Here is a 16,826-nt window from a genome sequence, read left to right as displayed (position 1 = left end):
TGAGTTTCCTTTGGTATGGCTGACCAGGGGCATAATGGTAAGAGATTTATACTGAGAATAAATTGTACGTTTTAATCGCTACAGCCTTACACACCAACTTTATATTAAATCACCCTCTTGGATGTATTATAAATATTTTTAGTCAAATTCTTTATCCAGTGATTAAAAGATTTCTTTGCCTTTATCCCCATAATTTTTCAGACCATATCAAAGTAAATCATCCAAGCAGGGCAATTAATTTAATTATATTTATTTGCAGGAAATTTGCCTTTTCAGCAGCAAAAGATACCAATTTAGCTGAAGTTAAATAAAGTCCAGAGCTGCACATCTGTTGTTTATACAATATGCTTGCATTGTGTTCACTCCAACCTTTTATATGTTTCTGTACCTCTGTCCCTCAGCATTCACATTATCAATGCTGATGCTACTTGAGCATCTCGGCAGCCTGTCATTAAAATAACTGCAGCTCAGCAGGTGAGCTCAGCATGCCCTGATCGTATTCATGCCAACCAGCTGAAAACAGCAGAACCTACAACTGGCAGGTCATTAAAAGTGCCTTAATTGGCCTTAACGATCAACAACAGGTTTTTCTATGAAATTTTGTTGAGTGCTTCACTCTTTTTTGACAGGCATAAAACAACAGGTATTGCTGAAGCTGACAAAATTATCCTTGTGTTGTATTCTGTTTTTATTTTGGTTATCTGCTGTTTTTAACATACTCCTTGCAGTTGTTGCTGTTTATTAACAGCAGATAACACACTGTTGGGATAATTTAGGAAATAGAACAGGATGCAATAAATTGCAGAAAACTACTAAGTCAGGCAGCTTAAATAACTAACACATCTTCAGCATCATGAGGCTTGATTTTCATAATTTGCCACTTTTCCTGTGAATATTATAAACATATCCTGTGGTTGGGTTGCGAAGCCTACATGGTGGCATACATACAGTCTAAATAATATGGGTGTTTGATGAAGAGGTGATGCTGACTGTTACTTTATGTTTGTCTTTTATTTTATTATGAAGGAAATCCTGCATTAAACATAGAGCAAATAAATTTCCACGAATGTGCAGCAGGCCAAAGCAAACCAATTTTATCATTCTTTAATCTACATACGTGACAGAATTGTTTATTCTTTTTCACTCTTTTGAAAAGTGGCCAGTCCTTCACATCATCTCAAATTATATCTCATCCATCATAATTTTATTTAACCAAGATTGTGACTACTAGAGTCATCTGTCATTGAATGCACTTCACAGTCAGTAGACACAATCTCAGCTGCCACCTGGAAATTGCTACCAGTCACATTGCAAAGAGACAATGTGTATACATAGTTGGATACATGCAGAGTTCTGCTTTACATATAGCTTATTTCTAATGTGTGAGGGCTCACATTATTTTCTTCTACATTAAGAACATGAAAACATAAGTTTGCAAAGTTTTAAGAGAGCTGAATAAACTCCTGAAACTTGTAAAATAAGAACTCGGATGATTTCCATATGTTGTTGGATCAGATTGAGTTTGATACTGCTTCAATTGATAATGGTTTCAAGTTGATAGAAAAACGGTGGCATGTTTGTATTCCAAAAATGTTTTTTTTTTACATTCGTATCTGGATCCATTTTGTGAATGGAGAAATATCAAAAGCTCACAGGACCAACGTAGATCAAATGCATGATCAATAAAGTGGTAAGTTGTGAAAAGAGAGGGAGAATGGTCATCAGCGGGGGATGTGTATAACTGTTCTGAAGTAACTTCAGCAGTGACACTAAAGACCTATAAATCGATGCAGTAAACCCAAATGTGCAATATAAAATTATTCTTTTATACATGGTAAGCCATTAGCGAGTATAGCTTTAATTTTTATTGCATTAAAATAGATTTTACACATATCAAGAGAGAAGCGTCTCATCAAGTTAAAACTGAATTTTATGAGGGATAATATTGTGTTTCTTCTTCAAGAAATGGTTCATTGGTTGTGCTTGTAAACACAAGGCACATATGGTACCTATCTATAAATCACATCCTGTTTTTAAATGCCTGGATGTGTTAGATCTACACAGAAGTCATTCTGAAATATAAACCATATCTCATACCTTAAATGATCAGTACAACTTCACACAAAATTAATGCAGTAAATCCCTTCAAATTATTTATCTATAATTACAATAAATTTTGAATATTCCTTATTCGTTTATGTGAATGTGTACAAAAGGTTATTAGTTCATCATTTTGATTAATTATAAATTAGTAATACAAGTTACATATATGATTATTAAGAATAATGAATAAAGGTGAAAATAGTCTTTTTTTAACACTTTCAACATAAATGAATAAGTGCACATGGTGCTTAGTATAAATTCTAATTCTAGCACAAAATATATATCTAAGATTGCATTAAACAATAAAAACTACATTAGTTGAGAGTAACCTCATGCAATAAGCATGTGTTTATATTCATGTTGGTTAAGTTAATTTTTTTAAAATTGCAAGTATTCCCTTAGACTAGGTCAGAAAAATATATATTTATTTTGCAAGTTTCTGTTAATGGAGGACTGATTTATTTGTTGAGCCTAGTGCAAAAAAAATTGCAAGGAATTGATTTGGAAATCATGGACAACAGTTCCATTTTCCCCTTCTGCTTTTGCCTCCTCGCCGCAAATAGATCATCATGGACTTTGCTTTGTAAATGGGTCATTTGAATTTCAAAATCAGAAATTGCATTGATATGTGCATGATGTTTGTCAGCATGTTTTATCACTGTTTAAAACTAGGTGCTCAGCTGGGTCCTTGACATTGCCATTTTTTTTGCCTGCTTAATATTTGGTAGTCTTTTGGCTAAAAGCTTGGTATGTACTTTAAATCTGCAAGTAAAAAAAATTGGAGGAAAGAAATCTAGTCACACTTTTGTTTTTACGTGAGCTTAACAAGGGTTTCCAGTTGCTTTCATATTGCATTTAACATTTCCTTTTGCTGCACTTCTTTTAAATGACATTTATACATAGAAATTAGGTTCTAAATGCCATAAACTGTTGATTAGTAAAGCTTAAACTATCCATTTTACACCAATTTTGTGCAATTGAGGTGATTATTGCTTCAGACGTACTACAATCTGGAGGGAAGTAGTTAGTAGTTAAATGTGCTGATGCATGTAACTTTTCTTTTAAAAGCTATGCTAGTATAAAAGTAGTCAGTCTGATTCATAGTTTGCCTGTTATTTAGTTTCCAAGCACTCATCATGTAAAGTACAGTATTTTCCAGTAACAAATAATAAATATATTGTCTTCATCTAAGTGTAAAATGTGGCCATAAGTTTAAGTATTTCCTTCAGTAGGTATCTGAAATATATTCCCTTATAATAAGAAGAGGATTGCTCAAAGACTCAAAATCAATTGAATATTCTCACTGGAAAAAAAACTGAAGTATAAAAATGACAAGAATCTTTTTGCAGTCTCAAGATATAGAGATTTATCCCTTTCAAACGGAAAACATATAAAATTGAGCTTAGGAATTTCAAGCAATTATAATAAATCTTACAATAGAAATTGTGCAAGCAACATTTGCTTCGAATTTTACTAATTTAAAGCACTTCAGAGGAATAAAACAGAGCAAGATTTCTGAGATGAGAAAGTTTAATGGCACATTGTCTCAGGTTCATTTTCAGACTTGACACACACTTTAGTATTGTGAGAAGCAACTTTGGCTTTGTATCATTGTTCAGCTCATGGAGTGTGAGTGTACCAGAAGGAGCAAATTATTGAAGATGTTGAAACTTTCATCACTTCTAGTTAGTGGTTAAAGCTTACTGATTCAATTGTATCTTTTGCAACAAGCATTTATTTGTGTCATTCATTGGTTTTTATTTTCTCTGGAAGCAATCCACATCAGAAGAGATGCTTCATTACTTAAAGACACAAGGGAGTAAAGCTTTATTTTGAGGTTTTATTTTGTACTCATACACTGTCAGATGACCTAGATAAAGATTTTGTTTTAGCCTGCCTTTGCTTTCAACTACTGTTGGTTACTTAAAGCTACAGTATGGTGTTAAGAATCAAAAACTATAAAAATGATACTGATTTTCAAACAACAAGCACAAATGGGTGATTTTGAATTTTGAGAAATTTAAGAATGAATTAATAAATTACAGTAATGCATAAACGTGAAGCCCCCCTCATAACTGAAGCATATGGACTCACTGCCAGCACCCCTGATGGTGTTAACAACAAATTTTGAGATATTAGATGCTATTGCACATTGCAACCCAGAGATACTTTTGAAGTGAGCACATGTGGGGTACTTACATGCAAAATGTAAACCTCTGATGTGCAGAGACACGCTGCCCAGATCCCTCCGTGGAAGCCACTGACCCCCCTGTTGGAGACTTTGGCTGGCTGCCTTGACCTTGCCCAGAAATTTACTCTTGAGATAGTAACACTAGTTAATTACAGGTGTAGGACTTGAGTTGAAAGTGATTAACAGCAGAAGTTGTATCTGGAAGACCTCAAAATGTATTTAAAACTAAACTTATTGAATAATTAATACCCCCCCACTGCTCCATCCTTCCTCATTTAGGGTCCTCTTCTACTATTGGAGAGATTTTTAGCACACTTGACTGGGTTGGATTTGCTCCACAATCTCCACACTTGACTTACTAACCCTTAAGCATATTAGAAATATCAGTCATTTACAAAGTGAATTTCTATTTCTTGGCAACTGATGGTTTTGATTGTTGTCTGTAATCGTTTCCTGGTGATTGGATCTTCAATTATCAGCTTGTTTTCTGCTTTTGCTTTTAGTTTCAGGTCATCGCACTCTATGTAGATAAACACCACAAACTTGTCTTAGCAACTTGTCTTTTCAACAAAACCCATTTGTTTATTTAAATGATTGTTTGTCTGAAATACATCTTGATTGTTCTCAACCAATATAAGTGTTGATACACAGGAAGAGGATATGTTTAAGTCGCTTGCTGAAATGTTGAGTAATCTGCTAAATGCTGTACAGTTCACTATTCATTCACAAACAAAGCAAACATGTATCGGGTGACCAGCATGGAACTCACTGGGGAAATTCTGGGTAGAGCAATGTGTGCTATTGAAGGAAAATAGCACATCAGCTTATTCTCACCTTTATGACTCAGCTTTCCACACATTCAGAAACTTTTGCTACATGGGTAATGCATGATGGATGATTAGTTAGTGGATCATTAATTGTACCAAACTACAGTACAAAATTTAAAAGGGCAGCTCTGGTGAGTGGACTGCATTGTAGCTGAAAAGAATTGATTATATACATAATTGGTTAGGATTTACAATGTCCAGCAAACAAACTAAGCTTATTGTTTGTTCAACTTCCTCTTGCCCATTTAACTGCTACGACCTTTTGCACTGGAAATTTCTGTAAGCTGTAGATCCAAACTGTGTGGAACCATCCACAGGGCACCTGGAATGCATGTGAACAAGGCAAATAATTGCATAATAAAAGCAAAATACTGTGGAAGCTGAAAATCTGAAATAAAAACAGAAATGCTGAATAAACTGTTGGTAGGTCTGAAAGCATCTATGGAGAAAGAGTTAATGTTTCAGTTGGATGTGATCCATTTTCAACTAGCCACATATCTCCTTTCAGGTGAAACAGTGGTTTACTTGTATTTCTGTCAGTTTGGCAAACTGTGTTCACTGCTCACAATGAAATGTGCTGCGCATTGGGGAAACAAATGCATGTTGGCTGATCATTTTTCGGAATACCTCCATCCAGTTCACAGATGTGACCATGAATTTCCTGTTGCCTGCCTCTTTAATTCTCCAGATTGTTCCTTCTCTAATTGTTCTGTCCTTAGCATTCGGTGTTGCAGTGAGATCTAAATGTAAGACCAAGAAAGATGCATGTCATTTTCTAATCAGAGCCTTCCAAACTCAACATGAGTTCAACAATTTTAGATTGTAACCTCTGACCCAATTTGTTTTGTTTATTCACTAATTCGTGGGACGTGACATCACTGGCTGGCCAGCATTTATTGCCTGTCACTAGTTGCCCTTGAGAAGGTGGTGGTGAGCTGCCTTCTTGAACAGCTGCAGTCCATGTCCTGTATGTTGAACCACTATGCCCTTAGAGAGGGAATTCCAGGATTTTGAACCAGCGACAGTAAGGAATAATGATATATTTCCAAGTCAGGATGATGAGTGCCTCGAAGGGGAACTTACAGAGGGTGGTGTTCCCATGTATCTGCTGCCCTTGTCCTTCTAGATGGAAGTGGTCATGTATTTGGTAGGTGCTGTCTAAGGATCTTTAGTGAATTTCTGCAGTGCATCTTGTAGATAATGGAGACTGCTGCTACTGAGCGTTGGTGGTGGAGGGAGTGGATGTTTGTGGATGTGGTGCCAGTCAAGCGGGCTGCTTTGTCCTGGATGGTGTCAAACTTCCTGAGTGTTGTTAGAGCTGTATCTATCCAGATAAGTGGAGGATTTTCCATCATACTCCTGACTTATGCCTTGTGTATCGGCTTTGCAGAGTTAGGAGGTGAGTTACTCGCTGCCGTATTCCTGGCCAGTGACCTGCTTTTGCAGCTGCTCTGTTTATGTGGTGAGTCTAGTTGAGTTTCTGGTGAATGGTGTCCACCAGGGTGTTGATAGTGGGCAATTCAGTGAAGGTAACACCACTGAATGTTAAGGGTAGTGGTTAAATTGTCTCTTATTGGAGATGGTCATTGGCTGGTATTTGTGTGGCACGAATGTTACTTGCCACTTGTCAGCCCAAGCCTGGACATATTCTAGAACATGTTGCCTTTGAATATGGACAACTTCACTATCACAGGAGTCATGAATGGTGCTAAAGATTGTGGAAAAAAATCATCGGCAAACATTCCCACTTCTGACATTGTGATTGAGGGAAGGTCATTGATGAAGCAGCTGAATTTGGTTGGGCCTAGGACACTACCCTGAGGAACATCAACAGAGCTCTTCTGGAGCTGAGAAGATTGACCTCCAACAACCACAACCATCCTTCTATGTGCCAGGTATGACTCCACCCCGCGGAGAGTTGTCCCCTGATACCCACTGATTCCAGTTTTGCTAGGCTCCTTGATGCCACACTTGGTCAAATATGGCCTTGATGTCAAGGGCTGTCAGTCTCACCCCATCTCTGGAATTCAGCTCTTTTGTCCATGTTTGAACCAAGGCTGTAATGAGGTCAGGATCTGAGTGGCCCTGGCGGAACCTAAACTGGGCGTCACTGAACAGATTATTGCTGAACTGGTGCTACTTGATAGCGCTGTTGATGATACCTTCCATCACTTTACTGATGATCAAGAGTAAACTGACAGAGCTGTAATTAGCCAGGTTGGATTTGTCCTCATTTCATGTACATGACATACATGGGCAATTTTCCACCTAGTCATGTACATGCCAGTCTTGTAGCTATAGTGGAACAGCTTGATTAAGGGAGCGGCAAGTTCTGGAGCTCAAGTCTTCAGTACTATTGCTGGAATGTTGTCAAGGCCCATAGCCTTTGCAGTGTCCATTGCCTTCAACCATTTCTTGATGTCACATGTTGTGAATCAAATTAGCTGAAAACTGGTATCTGTGATACTGGGGACTCTGAAGGAGGCTGAGATGGATCATCCACTCGACACTTCTGGCTGAAGATTGTTGCAAACGCTTCAGCCTTATCATTTGCACTGGGCTCTTCTCTCTTTGAGAATGGGGTATTTATGGAGTTGTTTAAATGTCCACCGCCATTTACAACTGGATACAGCAGGACTGCAGAGCTTAGATCCGATCTATTGGCTGTGGGATCACTTAGTTCTAACTGTCAGTCACTTGCTGCTTATGCTGTTTGGTATAACAAACAGTAGTCCTGTTTGGTAGCTTCACCAGGTTGACGCCTCATTTTTAGGTGTGCCTGGCGCTGCTCCTGGCATGCCCTCCTGCACTCTCCATTGAACCAGGGTTGATCCCCTGGCATGATGGTTTACTCTTTATTGGTTGTGTTTTTTTTCTCTATTGCATTTTGCTTTTCTTTTTGCTTTTGGACAGAAATCGCTCATGATTTTGACATTCACATGTCTTTTAGACATATCTTTTCTCCACAAATTATTCCACTTGCTCTGAGCTTGCACCATTAACTGTCCTGTCATTTAATTTTTACTGCTTACCATCCTGTCACAAACTGCACTTTTCTTGATTTTTCTATCCTCCCCCTTTCACTTATTTTGAACGTAATACATCTCTAACTATTTCCCGGCTCTAATGTAAGGTCTTTGAGTTGAAAAATTGGGCAGGAATTTTGTTTCTACGTCCCAGTCCTGCCGTCAAGGTGAAATGTGCTTAGGGAACCGCAAATCTCAGGGTGTAATCCAGAGGGTGGCGAACAGGTTTCCAGTTGGACACCATCCAGCCCTGAGCCTTCAACATCACTGCCAGAGGGCAGGTCACGCAGCTTCGTTGATAAATAAAATGTGCTCACAGCTCCTGGGCCAGCGTTTTAGAGATGGGGCCATTCCACAGAATAGCCTGCAGAGTTAGCCCTGGGCCCACTAGTAATTACAGTGACAGGAGGAACAGATGAAATGAGGTGTCACTGGACCCCTGCCTTGCCCCGGAGGGTACTTTGATCCATCTATCAGGCTTCACCTACAATGGTTGGCCATATATCATATAGAAAATTCCATATTCCTGTAATAGATGCTTTAATTGGTAACCCTCTGCTGATGGATATGTATGCTGCCAGTGCCCTAAATTTCTGCAGTGATGTTGACTCATAGCTGGTAAGCAAGTCATAAAGTCATAGAGTCATACAGCATGGAAACATGTCCAATTTGTCCAATTAGGTCCAATTTGTCCATGCTGACCAAGTTTCCCAAACTAAACTAGTCCCACTTGCTTTGCATTTGGCCCATATCCCTCTAAACCTTTCCTTTCATGTACCTGTCCAAATGTCTTTTTAAATCTTGTAATTGTATCTTCATCCAGCACTTTCTCTGGCAGTTCATTCCATAAACGAACCACCCTCTGTGTGAAAAAGTTGCTTCTCGGGTCTCTTTTAAATCTTTCTCCTCTCACCTTCAAAATATGCCACCTAGTTTTGAACTCCACCACCCTACAGAAAAGACGTTTATTATTCACCTTATCTATGCCCCTAATGATTTTATAAACCTCTATAAGGTCACCCCTCAACCTCATACGATAAAGGTCCCAGGCTATCCAGTCTGTCCTTATAACTCAAACCCTCCATTCCTAGCAACATACTGGTAAATCTTTTCTGAACCCTGTGCAATTTAATAAAATCCTTCCGATAGCAGGGTGATCAGAACAGTACACAGTACTCCAAAAGTAGCCTCACCAACATCCTGTACAACCTCAACGTGACATCCAACTCCGATACTCAGTGCTCTGAGCAATGAAGGCAAGTGTGCTAAACACCTTCTTAACCACCCTGTCTACATGTGATGCAACTTTCAAAGAACTATGTACCTGAACCCCTCGGTCTCTCTGTTCGACAACACTACAGGGCTCTACCGTTCATTGCATAAGTCCCGCCCTTGTTTGTTTTACCAAAATGCAACATCTCACATTTATCACATTCAGTTTGTTTGCATGTGTCTTCGGGCCAGTTTACAGAGGGAAGATGTTAGCTCAGACACCAACCTCAAGATTTTCAGGGTTAAATGCAAATATGCACTTATCTGAAGTTGCTATTCTAAGATATGCAGTAATAGTCAGCATTTGTAGTGAATTCTAACACATTGGCCCAATTCCATTGGAAGTTTGTAAAAATGAAAAAAAGAAACAAGTGTGTTTCTGAGTAGATCCAGGTTAGTTTTCAGTGCTGTGCTCTCTATTTCTAAGTTAAAAAGATAGTGTACAAGCAAGGTATATTGCCACATGGAACTCCTTACTCTACAGCCCTAATTATTTTCTGACTGCCCAGTGAGTCTTTTGATCTGTCGGTTCCGCGTACTGTGTGCTCAATTTAACACTTGACTAACAAGTAAGATCAAATAACAAGATTAAGTGGATAATTTTAGTAAACCTGCACTTGTATTTAGTTCGCCATTACTCATAAGTGCACCAGAATACTATCGTTAATCAACGTTAAATTGAATTCAGAGCACATATTTATATAATATTTTTAAGTAGCTTAGTCATAGTGCTTGTTCAACAGATTCAAGTCCCACACCTGCCTTCAATAAAGATGGATTGCACCAACCAGTTGTATTAACACGCACATTCTAAAAGTCATTCAATATTCGGAGACTGAATGGCTGTTGAGTAAAGCAAAACAAAGTTACATATCACAAATGTATAAGCAACCTATGTTATTAAATATAAGGATGTATCACACGAAGTCTGCAATTTGAATTTGGATTTGCTAATTTAGCATGAACATTTAATCTTGGATCTTCAAGAAGAGTAAAATATTACGTAGGTTTTATCACTAATTTAGCTGCATTTTTCTTCCGGTAAGTAACTAGAGGGACAGGTCTAAATTTGTATCAACTAGATTTTGTTTCTTTGCTGGACCTTTGGCAGATACACTTGAAAATTTGAAATATGTAGACACCCGGAGAAGTGTTTGTTGGCAACTGTAGAATTCCACATGAAACCAGGGTGACCAACTTCCAGGGAATTTTTGCGTGGGAGACTGACTATATAATTGGGCGTTTTTGGATGAAACCATAGGACCTTTGTGGAGCTTGCTGTCCAGTGTGTGATGGAGGGAGGTAGGGGTTGTCTAGACTGTGGAAGCAGAGGTGGAAGGGCTCAGGTAAATCTGTAGGATTGAGAAGGGGGAGGGAGAGTGCTATCCAAACTATGAGAAGTAGATGGGTGGATTCTGGAGAGCTGCTGGGATTGGAGAGGAGAGCAGCGTGGGGTGGTGTCCAAACTCTGTTGTCTAGGAGGTAGGGTTTCTGATGAATGTGTGGAAACAGAGGTTAGGGGTATCATTGAATCATAGAATCCCTACAGTGTGGAAGCAGGCCATTTGGCCCAACACCAACCCTCTTAAGAGAATCCCACCCAGACCCATCCCCCTTCCCTATCGCTATAACCCTGCATTTCCCGTCGCTAATGCGCCTAATCTACACATCCCTGGATAGTATGGGTAATTTAACATGGCCAATCCACCTAGTTTGGACATCTTTAGACTGTGGGAGGAAACCGGAGCACCCGGAGGAAACCCATACAGATACGGGGAGAATGTGCAGACTCCACACAGACAGTCACCCAAGGTTGGAATTGAACCTTGGTCTCTGGCGCTGTGAGGCAGCAGTGCTAAACACTGAACCACCGTGATGAAGAAGGTGATATTGAGAGTGTCCAGGGGATTGCTGGTGAGCCTATGGGAATTCGCCACCAGGAGGAGAGTGACATGTGCCAGGTGCATACCACTTTATGCGGGAAAGGCAAAGAGCTAAACAATGGGACCAAGGCCATTCCAGCAGCAAAATCCCAGTTCATCCACCTAAAGTATGAAATCCAGGACAGTTAGTCACCCTGTGTGACACTGTCCTCTAAAATATTATCCAGAGGTTGCATTCTACTGATTTATATGTTCTATGGATAAGGAAGCTGCAAAAAACATGCAGAATATTCACTCCATTTTGGAATATTGAACCATAATTTTTCAAAGTCTTCATGTGTCTTCAACACACATATGCATGGATTCAGACTTGTATTGGCCTTTGTGTTCTTATTCAGTTTCCTTGTAATTAGAAATAGCTAAATTGACAGATGTTGATATAGCAGTGTCAGGGAAGTATCATTGTTAAGGATAATTGATTGAAATAATAGGTCTTGTAATGATACCAGATAAATTCTTGAAGGTGACTTGATCCTCATTGACACAATTAAAGTTAGGTTGTGGTCACTCTGGGAAACAAATATTGCAACATTGGATGGAAAATGTTGAAACCACTCAACAGGTTAGGCAGAGACTGGGTGGAGAGATTAGGTGGAGAAAGTAAATAAATTAACGTTTCAAGTCGATGAAATGTTGTCAGCCCTGAAACAATTTAGAGATGGAACACATTTTTGATGAATAGGGAAAGGGGAGAGGGAGAAACCAACAAAATGGAATATCTGTGATAAGATGGAAGGCAGGAGAGTTTAAATGACAGAAAGGATTAAAGTTCCTCTTTTATTTGTTCACTTTTCATCATCCAGGGCTCCAAACTGGTGAAACAGCAACTCAGTTGTACTTCTTTTACAGCATCTCATCCTTCAGTTATGTGCTTTACAGAAAATGTGCTCTACTATTCCCAGAGTCATCACAAAAGTTATAGGTTTTCTAAAGTGCACAAGGAATTCCAATATACCTGACTTTCGAACCTACGTTGATAGAAAACATGGACCAGGTTTCTGCACTGAACAAGAATTATTATGCATTACAAGAAGAATAGGAAGCCCCGTTCGGAGCTCCTCTGTTCACCAGTCCCTTTACCTTTTCTTCCCACTTTCTCTCTCTCTGTGCTGCATGGAAGCAGGCCATTCACACCCATTTCTTTTCTCCTGACAACTTCTGTTCTCTTTCCAGGGCCAACTGGCCTATCTCCCTGGGAACCCTGCCACAGTGGAATGAAAATCCCAACTTCCAGGCTGCTTTCCGACTCTATGCTCCCAACCTGAGAGTGAAAATCCAAGCCTTTGACTTTGAATTTCACCATGATTTAAACCCTTTTGCACTTTAAATATTTTGATAATCAGAATAAATGTCTGTTAAATTACAATGTCTGGGTGTTGTCATACTGATAAACCAGAAACTATTGCGCTGTTTCAGCTTTCAGAAAGGCCGAAAACATTCTTCCAATTTTTTTTTTACAGATAAAACCATGAGAATGATTCATCTTATGAGCATCTTTTAGGTGCACATTGCTCCCTTGTGAATATGTGTCAAAGTCAACCACTCTATTGATTTTGTTTTTCAGGCAAGGTCCTAGTTGCAAATTTTCTAAACCAAAATTCCTTGTCCAAGGCCTTATTTGTCCTTTGTGACTTTTCCACTAAGTGGGAAGTGAGGATTGGTATTATTATTTGTATTAATTTAATCATCTATATTATCTTCTGGAGACACTGCGAAGTTTTAAGGAGAATCACTGTCAGTCGTGGACTTTTCTTTTAATCTTTCTTTATTTGTGGATTGATGAGTGATGAGGCTACTATCATGTGTTCTGATACTAAAATGCATGCAGCTAGCATTGCATCATTGGAATTTGTACTGTCTGTTATTTGAGTATTCAGTTTTATGAATATGTTATAGTTTGCAATGCTGCTTATCTGGTAATCACTGTTGATATTTGAAATCATTTTTATTCTGGGACCTGGCATTCTGTAATTAATGCTCTGGAATGTGAATTCCCATTTCATGAGAAAGGAGCTTGGCCAAATTGAATCTGATATCAGTTATTTGATCTGATATGATCCTGCTGCAGGCAACGTGCCTTTCTAATTCTGAAGTGTCAAATGTGTGAAGGCTTGAATTCACTGCAATTGTGCTAAATCTTGGCTGAAATAGATGGTTTGCGTCAACAGAACACAGCAATTGTAGTGAAACATTCCAAGGGTCTTTAGTATATTATTGCACTAAGAATATTGCAGACAGCTGGATTAGATAGCCCATCATATGCTTTGTGTCTGCGACTGTAACTATTCTGCATGTAATGTCTTAATCCTTGTGGGTGCCACATACTCTGGATCAGTTGTAAAATGATAAAACAGTACAAGAATTTGTCAAAGAATGAGGAGAATGCAAGGAACAATGGGTAGTGAAGTATCAAGGTACCTTCTCTCCTAATGTGATCTTTGTTTACTAATTTCAAATTCCCCAAAGTTTAATTGAGTAATATGGTTTATGAAGAGTTGAGCTTTGAATCTATTATGTATTAGAGTTGTTTGAGATTCTGAAAATAATTCTGATTTCCCTTAATGACAACCTTGCATGCATTTGAGAAAAGATACTTTTTTCACCTATGAGATAAATGTTCATTATTTCCAGCAAAATCATAAACATAAGCATTGTGTATGTATTTGCAATGTGGCTTTAAACATAGACTGAATCATTCCATCATAGTTAATGAAAATATAGGCAACGACTTGAAATAAATGATTAGTTTCTTATGAACTTATTTCAGGTTGAAGGAGGCTCAGCAGTCTGTGAAGAAGATAACTTTGGAAAAGAAAGTTGAAACAAAGAAAACAAACCCTAACAGCCTGGTAAGATTGTGATTACTGATAAACTATGTCAGTGTCCCTAAAGCTATTTGATGCTGATTCAGCATTCAAATACAATGCTTAAATACAAATGCATCTAAAACAAATTCAGTATCCTGCTCATTTTTATGTAAACATTATTTTAATAAGATGTTTAAGACAAGAATTTAGTTGAATTTGTATTATACAACATATTCAGTCTGAGTATTTCCTGGGGAAATGATACCAGACTTATAGATCATAGAATCCCTCCAGTGTGAAAGCGGACCATTCAACCCATTGGGTTCACACTGACCATCCGAAGAGCATCACACTCAGACTCACCCTCTCACCCTACCCCTGAAACCCTGCATTTTCCATGGCTAATCCACCTGAGCCTGCACATCTTAGGACTGTGGGAGGAAACCGGAGCACCTGGAGAAAACCCACGCAGACACGGGGAGAATGTGTAAACTCCACACAAACACAGACCGAAGAGAGAATCAGACCTGGTCCCTGGCATTGTGAGGCAGCAGTGCTAACCACTGAGCCACCATGCCACCCCAAAAGAAAGGATTCCAGAGGCAGAAACCAGGAATGAATGTTCAAATCTGAAGAAAAATTATGAGGCTTTTAAGTTGGAACAATAAGTGTTAAAATAAGATGTAATGGAGATTTTAAATAATGCAATTGCTTTGCCAGGGTAAATGTTGAAAGAATTGCTGGTTGACAATTTATTACAATCTAAGAAATAAAAGCAGAACTGAACCTTCGAGTCCCTCAAGCCTGTTCAGCCATTCATTAAAATAATGGTTGATCATTGGCCTCACATCCATCTGCCCACTTGCACCTTGTATCCCTGAATTTCCTCAGAGGCCAAAAATTTGTCTGCCTCAGAGCTTAAATATATTCAATGAGGGATGGAACATCCACAACCTTCTATAGTAGAGAATTCCAATGATTTACAATCTTCTGTCTGAAAAATGTCTCCTCATCTCAACCCCACTAGATCAGCCTTTTATCCTGAAGCTGTGATCCCATGTTTTAGATTCCCCAGCCAAGGCAACAACCTTTCATTGTCAACCCTGTTAAGCAGCTTCTGCACCTTGTACGTTTCAATAAGATCATCTCTCAGTCTTCTAAACTCCATAAAGCATAGGCCCAATTTCTGTGTCCTCTCATCATAAGACAACCCATTCATCCCGGGAACCGATCCAGTGAATTTTTGCTGTCATACTCCAATTGAAGTATGTCCTTCCTTAGATATGGAAACTAAACCTGCACACAGTGCTTCTGCTGTTGTCTCACCAATGCCTTGCACAATTGCAGCAAGACTTCCTTTTCGTGTACTTAAATCCTCTTGTACAATTACACCCCACAGCCTTCTAAACGCTCAAGTTTTCAGATTTCACTGCTTATAAAAATATTCTGCTTCTTTATTCTTTCTACTGAATAACTTCACAATTCCCTACATTTACTTCTCTGACACTTTTGTTATCCAATCACTTAGACTGCATAGCGATATAGACAGGTTATCTGTTTCCTCCTTACAGCTTACGTTCACACCTTAGTTGTATTATTGACAGAATTAATACTTCACTCTCAATCTCTTCATCTAAGTCATTTAAATATAGATTGTAAATAGCTGAAGCCCCAGCACTGATCCTTATGGCACATGACCCAGTTTAGTACTGCATGCTTCAAGACAAATTGTGACTTAATGTTGTCCTATTTGAAGACATTGATCTACCTACAGTTTAATCTACATGAATGCCATTGTAAAGTACATTACAACATTGACTACAATTGAAAAAAAAAATGTCACAGGCTGTAACATACTTTGAGATGTTCTGAGGTTGTGAAACACATACTGTCAATACTAATCTTTTTCTTGAAGTAAATAAGTTTGTAAAACTGTCTCAATAGATTCAGTTGTTACTAAATTAATATTTTACTTTTTGTTTAGCTTGTCATATAGTTGCAAGCAATTATTCTGACCATTTGATGTAATGGAATTATCTAATTTTATCCAATGTCTTTGAATTATCTGCTACAAATTCCAGATATGGTAAAGTATTCTGTACTCAGAAGTGTTGCTCATTACTGTCTTGGGAATACAGAACTTTGGTTACAGAATGTTCTAGTTAATTGTAGCCCTGTTCAGATAATCAAGATAAACTGTTAAAAGTTTGGAATTTTTAATTGTTTTGTGTGACTAAATGCTAGTAAATATATCCTCCAGCATGTGGACAGTCTGTACCACAAAGGATTTGGAGCATTGCATAATCAGTCTCGAGTCAAGATACAAATAGGAAGAGTTAAAATCAACCTGGAAATTATACAATGAATCTCTTATTTTGTAAGAATGCAATATATGGGTTAATTTCAACCTAACTAGCTGGTGAGATGGATGCAGGAGTTGGGAGGCGTATCATTAAAAATGAGCATTTCATTTATTGACCAGCTGGAACCATGTCTGCCACATTTTCTGTGCTCACTAAATTGAGGTGCTCGCTGGAAGCAAGAGGATCCATCATGTCCACATTCAAATCAGAAATTAATGGCGCATTTAAAGTTTTATCAGAGGCACACAGTCCAAAACTTAACCCATTGGGTAAAACATGTTGGAATTGACCTGG

The 16,826-nt window shown here is 38.4% G+C and overlaps 1 protein-coding gene across 2 annotated transcripts in view; it reads left to right on the top strand.

The window, feature by feature from the left end:
• Window positions 1-16,826, top strand: part of LOC109911862 (formin-like) — a 368,530-nt gene that overhangs the window by 342,607 nt on the left and 9,097 nt on the right. For both annotated transcript variants that reach the window (XM_048600301.1, XM_048600300.1), the window contains one exon: window positions 14,130-14,211. In XM_048600301.1, the coding sequence (XP_048456258.1) occupies window positions 14,130-14,211 (82 nt within the window). The remainder of the gene's footprint in view (window positions 1-14,129; window positions 14,212-16,826) is intronic.

The sequence above is a fragment of the Rhincodon typus genome, chromosome 8 (assembly GCF_021869965.1).
Source record: "Rhincodon typus isolate 14 chromosome 8, sRhiTyp1.1, whole genome shotgun sequence".
NCBI lineage: Eukaryota > Metazoa > Chordata > Chondrichthyes > Orectolobiformes > Rhincodontidae > Rhincodon > Rhincodon typus.
Note: the sequence above shows the minus strand (reverse complement) of the source record. Positions and strands in the feature narration are given on the sequence as shown.